Below are 7,761 nucleotides of genomic sequence, written 5' to 3'. Positions count from 1 at the left end.
TCAATTCCCTGATGGTTTCCTTATTATACTCTGTTTTGCCTTTGTTTCTATGGTGCCTGCTGGTCTATTTGAGCTGTTTCTTTGTGCTGGAATATAATCTACAAATGGAAAAATGCCTATTTTTCCATCCCAAATGACCTCTCCATTAGGCGTAATTATCGGCCTTGCAATTGCAGCTTCAAACATAACCTTTGTGATGAAATTCTTTGATTGACAAGCTCTATATGGGTCCTCTTCATCAGATAGTAAGTAGAATCTTTGTGTAATTCTGCTCATAAAGAACCACTTCTCGTCTATATGCACCATATTGTATAAACAATCAAACCTTGGCTTGCTTGTAACTGTGGGTGGTATGATGTGTGACAAAATGAACTTTAGTCTATCAGTTTTGTGCTTTGGTGTCAATTTTGGTTTGATGGAATTTGTGTGACTCCTAAGTATTCCTTTCTTGAGAAGCCTATAAATAGTTGATGGGCTAACCTCTAAAGCGGTTGCAAATGACCTCATGGTAGTTCTTTGCTTTAGAGGAACTGCCCTAAGAGCTTCCTCATCTGTTATGAGGGGCTTTCTCCCACTGTTGGTTTTCTTACTTGATACATTAACCTCCAAACCAGCCAACTTTTGTCTTTTGGCCTCTCCCCAAATTCTGTTCACAGTGAACCTACTTATGGCATATTGGAGTACAACATGAGTCACCATCCCCCTAGGCAACACAAGCTCTGCTGAAGCGGCCGAAAAAAGGTCAAGGACTAGTTGTCTTCTTAAATTGTTTGGTAAATTTGGTTTTTTAGTTGAAATGTTATTTTCTTCTTCACTTATGATTTCTGTGTTATCATGTTCTTCATTGTCAGAATTTGAGTCAGAGAAGTACCATACCGCATCATCTTCATCGTCATCGTCTCTCATCTGTTGTTCCAAGCTCAGGAGCTCTTCAACACTCATGTCATGTGCTGAATTCTGCCCCAACAAACCTTCCAGCAGTAGCAGTTCCTCTTCATCCATGCAAAATTCTTCTCCAATTCCAGCAAACACAACGAAAGCCTCAAAGTCTTCTTCATCCATTGAAATTGTGTAGAAAAAAAAATGTTCAAAATCAAAGTGCTTAGTGTGTGCAAGTGAAAGTAGCTGACAGTGAATTTTTGCTCTTCTAGTTTAAGTATGTGAAAAACCTCTGTTGTAAAAAATGGAGTGAAGTAGTACTCCTTATATGACGTGATGGCAGTTTATTTTGTGGAGGCAAATATTCAAATTTTTGTTGAATTATAAAAGTGGTCCCAAATTTTAGAACTTCCCTCCCTTTTTACTTTTAATCTATGCTGAAAGTGACAGCTGGGTAGTACTTATTTTTGGCAATTAAGCACTTAATTGAAGTCATTAAAGGTGGGAAAAAGTGGTCCCTTACTTTCTCTCTCTAGAATATTGGTATGTGTGCCACTTCTCTATGTTGCACTTATTTTGAAACAGAGGAAGTATTTCGTAGTAGTAAAAAATATAAAAAATTGATTTTATGAATGTACACATTGAGACGAATCCAACAAGACCCCACATGAATATGTTTTCTTGTATACATTAATGAGAATATTTGGTCAAAGATTTTACAATTTGACTCCCAAAATAGAAATGAGAACTATATTTTGGGACAGAGGGAGTAAATAATTTTGGGCAAATAGGTCTTCACTCTCCACTCTACTAGTTTTTGGCCAATTGACCAATTTGGTAAAAAAAATTGGCACATCACGACAATTTGGTAAAAAAGTAGGCTTCGGTGACAATTTGGTAAATAAACTTAGCTTCGAAAGACAGATTGGTAAATAAACTTAGGTTTAGGTGACAAATTGATAAAAAAAGTTAACTATTGTGACAATTTATTAAAAAAATTGAGCTTTTGAGACGTTGAGGCCAAAATTTTAAAAACCTATTTTTCTATGCTTTTCCATTTTTGATAAATTTTATTCTTCTTTCCCACACATTTATTTATCCAACTATATATCGCTCATTATTTTACCATATATTCTTTCCATTCTAATTAATACAAGAGGAGAATAAAAATATTATTACACTCATCATAGTTTAAGTGCAAATGTATTCAATATTTTTTTTATAATATTTAATTTATTATTGTCCCTAAATTTGTTACTCCCTCCGTTTCCTAAAGATCTTCCCACTTACTGTTCCCACAGATACCAAGAAAAATCAAGTTGTGTGGGGCATGGTGTGAGTAAAGTAGGAGAGAGAAAGGGGTTAAGATAAATAAACAAATAAAAAGGGGTTAAAGTAGGAGAGAGAAAGGGAGTAAAATTGAATTAATAATGTAATGGTGGACCATATGATAGTGACATGATAGGGTAAATAGGGAAATTTGTTTTGCCAAATAAGGAATAAAGCAAAAGTGGGAAGATCTTTTGGAAACACCCTTAAACGGAAAATGGGAAGATCTTTAGGAAACGGAGGGAGTACTTTGGAGTGTATAATTTCATTAAAATATTATATTTATCTTAGAAATATTCCACAAAAATATTGAAATAAATTTCAATACATATTGCATACAAATGTTATTGTTTTTGAATGTTTTTTTTAAAGGTTGTTCTCAAATGTCAATTAGAATGCAAAGAGAAAAATAATTGTGTAGAAAAGAGAATATTTTTAATTTATTAATTTCACCATTATTTCTTTTTTCTATATGCAATTATTTACCCAATTATCCCCTAATATTTTCCTCTGCATTTTCATTCTAACAAACATTTGAGAATAATAACATTTGTATTCAATATGTATTGAAATGTTTTTATATATATTTGTGGATAATTTTTAAGATGAATACAATCTTCTAATGAAGATATATGACAACTTTGGGGACACTGGTGCATTAAATTATCCCTAAGAAAATCTCAAAAATATCAAACACATACATGAATACATTTGCTCTTCACATGTGATGAATTGTAATCCCCCACATTTTTAAAGGATTTTCATAAATATATTAAGTTATTTATGTAGTTATATTTAAATCCAAATGAGTTTGGAAATGATTTGACTTTTAAAAAGGGTTGACTATTTTTAAAAGTCAACTAAAAATATTTTGCATGGCTTAACAAAACTTGTAATATTTTAATTAAGCATGTTTTAAATAAAAGTTTAATTATTAAAAGCATATTTAAAAAGAAAACTTAATGGAATCGAAAGCCCAAAAGTAAAAAAAAGGGAAAGGATAATTTGATGACTAAAGTCCTAATAAGCCCATCTTGTTAGTCATCAAAGTTTTAATTATTGAAATTCCTTTTCCTAAGCCCAATAGGATTAGCCTATTTAAATATCCTAAAAACCCAAATATTTTGCCCTACACTTTATTTTCTCTCTCCTCCCTTGCACGTGACTTCCGAAATTTCTCTCCCTCACTCGACATTTTCTCTCTCCTCCTTCTTTGTGCGTGAGTTCCTATTTTGCTCTCAAAAATCGTTTCTTCTTCGCTAAGTAACGTTTCTTGTTGAACAAGAAACGTCACAAATATTTTCTTGAAGCCGAAAACCTGCTGCCCGCCGGTCCTTGCTGCTGTCTTCAGTCCGGCGCTGCTCTTCCTCCTTTTGTTTCAGTTGTTTTCTTTACTTCTCCTTTAAGATTCCATTAAAGTCCTAATTTTTATTGTTATTTTATTTCTATTTACATGATTATAAGTTGAATTATTATTTATTATGAAAAACTTAGTTTCGGTTTTCATATGCATAAAAGGAAAAATTTTCAGATTTATTATTTTTAGTTTTAATCATGAAAGATGTGATTTTTAGGGTTTTAAATCACTAGAAATCGTATATTTAAAGTATGAATATGAATTTTGATTGGAATACGATTTTTATATGCATTTAAAATATTTTCAGAAGGTTTAGAAAATTTTATAAATGCTGGAAATTCAGAAAGTTAGTATTTTAAGGTTTTTAATGGTTTTTAATCACTAGAATAGTTAATCTATACTAGGGATTAAAAATAACGAGAGTTTAAATTATAAAAACGATTTTTAAAGAAGTTTAAAAGGGTTTGAGACGTTTTAAAGTTGTTGTATTTTTTTTAGTTCAAGTATTTACTTGATTATTTATTGTTCTAGGCGGAGATTTCATTGTAAGGGACTTTTAGAGCATAAAGGTGGCCTACCGTTGCGTTTATACAAGGTACGTACATAGTCTACGTGCTATATGGTTTAGGAACATGCCTAAGGGATGATTTTATTTATTAGTATCATGTATAGGACCTTGTTGTCATGTATATGATTTACTATAATTGCTTTACATGTTACTTGCCTGTGTGCTACATGTAAACTGAGAATATGTATGAGTATGACTTGTTTGTATGGAAGTTTGATGCAAGCAAATAATTTCAGTTTTGGTATTAATTCGTAAGTGGATTAATTTAAGTAAGTTGAAATCATGTGTTACATAGATTTCTTGGAGATTATTAATTTATCTTATAAGAACCGTGGATCTTATTTGGTAAGTATGGATTATACCTATGTAAAGGTACGGAGTTTTGTTGGCTAGGTTCAACAAAGGATAAAAAGAAAATAAAAGGAGTCTTGATTGATAAGTTATGGATCACTTGTTAATTCAAAGATAAAAAGAATGTTGTTGTGATTATGTGATTATTTGAATTATGTGTTATTTGGTTGTTGTGGTGTCAACACAAGTAATAATTATATTTAACGTAAAGTGAAACGAGAATGAGTTATAGACTTTAGACTGGTGCACGTCTAGAGTTGGACACTAAGGGTTGGGGTACATAGTCCGTCGTGATATGTATCTTCGAGGGTTGGATTGATCACCATTCCTCTTTAGTTCAAAGGTTCCTCGATATCGTAGGTCATTCTGGTTTACGGAGTCATGACCGTATTTCCTATTTTTGGTTGGTCAACTCGTCCAATAACTATTCCATTTAAAAGAAGAAATAAAAGTTTAGAGTCTAGTTCAGTAAGAGTCATCTGCAGTTTGTTATATCTTATTATTATTTATTTTTGGTAGTATCATGCTTAGGGTTATTTGTGCCTGATATGTAGTACTCAGCTTTGCTGATTACGTGCTTGTCTGTGTTTGTGATCATGGCTTTGCCTATTGATCCTGTGGTGATCCTTCGGGGGAGCAGAGTCAAGAAAGCATTGACATTACAGGTTCGAAGATGCATACCATTGGGGAATCTGGAATGGAGAGGCTTTTGTGACATTAGCAGTATTTAAGTTGTTCCTAGGAATTTATATTTTCAGACTTTAGCTTTAAGTTAGTGTGTTTCAGCTCAAACATTGTTTGGTCTTATTTCATAAGTTTAATAAAGTTGGTTTTGTTTTAATAAGTTTTCCGCTGCAAAATTCTGAGTAAGCCGAAACGTTATCACAGGGCGATAATGCCTGGGTAATTCTCTAGATTTGTTATAAAAGTATTTTCTAGAAAGAGAGAATTATCGGGGTGTTACAAAGTGGTATTTGGGAGCTTTAGGTTAGTTTAAGACTTATAGGCGCCTAACTAACTAGCTTATTAAGTGACTTTAGCTTCTTAAGTACCTAGCTTATTGGTTATTTGAAGGAAACCTTAGTATGCTCCTACGTTTCATTTCGAAAAGTGAGACAAAATATTTGAGGATCAAAAAAAAAAAAAAAATAATTTTTTTTTTTAGAAAACCGAAAATTTTCGGAAATTTGGGTTTGAAAATTGCGTTTCCGAAATTGGAGGAGTTCGAAATTTTGTCGTTTTTCGGAATTTTTTTTTTTAAGACCGAATAAAAAAAAAAAAAAATCGAATGTCTTTAAGTTCGAATTTTTCTTAGAAAAAAAAAAATTTATTTTAGGCACAAAAGTAATGTTATATATAAAAAGTGTCAGCATTATTTTCATGCCTTTAAGGTTTATAGCATGACATTGTGAGAATGGGTAGTATAAGAAGGGCATATAGGATAGAAATATTATATGCCTGCATTGAAAAATTAGTTCAGCATCATCATTATTTTCTTCCCTGCAAATAAGTGCATTATTATTTTTCTTCCCTACTAATGATGCATGAATGTTTTCTTCCCTGCTAATTGTTATATCCTTTTGCCTATTAAGGTGTTATATTTTACATGCCTTTGTTTTGTTTACCCTTTGATTCTTGGTGGGAACACGTTAAGGAAGAGTGCTAAACCTTTTGGGTTATTGTGATGTAGCTCTACTATTATGGCTGCAAATTTAGGAAACTACTTTAACCCTATCGTCCTGACTGACGATGAAGACGACGACCATCATCCACCCATTGACCATAGGGAATATGAAGAACTGCATTGGATAATGCGTCGCATCTTGAGAAGACATTATGCTAGGGATGATGAAGTCATCATAGAAATGGATCATGCTAGAGGAACTACCAGGGAAGACATATATGATGCATGTATGAGGGTGGAATCTGAACCTGAGGAAGACTTGGACACCATACCTACTAGGCAGTCTAAGATCAAGAGAAAATTCGTTGACTCTATGAGACTGACGAAGAGGACGAAGTTAGTGATGAAGACTTTGTACCTCAACAATATAAGGAAGATAAGGATAAGGATGGCAGTGTAGTGCCATAAGTTATATACGTATAGATATTTTTTTTTTTATATATATAGACGTACATAAGGTTTTAGTTAAAAGAATAATGTTGGGTATATGCCAACAAACAAAGGTGTTTTATAGGATTAGCATTTTAGGAAAATATATATATATATACTAGTGTGTTATTTTATTTCACATTTTTCTTTTCCCTTCTATGGAGGAATAAAATTTAGTTTGTTTATTCAAGGAGTAAAATTTATTTTGGCACGTAATGGGAATATTTTTTTTATTTTCATTATGTGATTTCAATTTTCTTGCTTAAATTCATTGACTATGAATTTATTTACGTGAACAACGTATGAATATTAGTGAACATTCCATGTTGAAACTTAGTGAAATTGTATGTTGGCGATCTTTAGTGATCAAATCAAGTATTGTCTTGCTTAGATGACTATAAGTTTTCTGGACCTGAGTAGAGTTATATTACTTTCAGGTCCCGAAGTAGAATGGCTAACAACACTGAACTAGCTGATGCTATTCGCCTCTTGGCGGAGAAACTGAACAGGACAAGGTTGAACGTCCAGAGACTGCTGGAGAAATGTTTGAAAGACTGTCCAAAGTGAAACCACCTTACTTTAAGGGACAAGCTGACCCTACTTTCCTAGAAAACTGGATTAGGGAATTTGAAAAGTTTTTGAGGTAGTAATTGCCCTGCTGCAATGAGAGTAGGACAAGCTGTTTATACCTAAAGGATGAGGCTGACTTGTGGTGGAGAGAAAATGGGGCTAGATTGAGTGCTGCTGAGGGATTCAATTGGGAAGCCTTTGTGATTGTGCTGAGAGGAAAGTTTTACCCTGCCTTCATGAGAAAGCAGAAAGCCCAAGAGTTCATCAACCTTAGAATGGGTAGTATGACTATTTCTGAATACTATAGTAAGTTATAACCTTGTCTAGGTTTGCACCTGAGGTGGTAGCTACTGAGGAGCTTAAGGCTCAGAGGTTCGAACAGGGGTTGACTGATGAAATCCAGCTGGGATTAGGGGGTGAGACCTTTACATCCTTAGATGTAGTGTATGGGAGAGCTTCTCATATTTATGGGTTGCAATCGAGAAGGGATAAGAAGGCTGGAATAGTTGGTGAGAAGAGAAAGGAGGTTAGTACTGGAGAAACCAAAGTAACTTTAAGAAAAACCGGAATGGAATGGGAATTTCCAAGGAAGAA

At 33.3% G+C, this 7,761-nt stretch overlaps 1 protein-coding gene across 1 annotated transcript; it reads right to left on the bottom strand.

Annotated features, from left to right (window-relative positions):
• Window positions 1–1,062, bottom strand: LOC130591341 (uncharacterized). The gene has a single exon (XM_057394619.1). The coding sequence runs from the start codon at window positions 1,060–1,062 to the stop codon at window positions 1–3; it is 1,062 nt and encodes a 353-aa protein (XP_057250602.1).
• Window positions 1,063–7,761: the final 6,699 nt, after the last annotated feature.

Source organism: Beta vulgaris, chromosome 5 (genome assembly GCF_026745355.1).
Source record: "Beta vulgaris subsp. vulgaris cultivar EL10 chromosome 5, EL10.2, whole genome shotgun sequence".
Taxonomy (NCBI): Eukaryota; Viridiplantae; Streptophyta; class Magnoliopsida; order Caryophyllales; family Amaranthaceae; genus Beta; species Beta vulgaris.
Note: the sequence above shows the minus strand (reverse complement) of the source record. Positions and strands in the feature narration are given on the sequence as shown.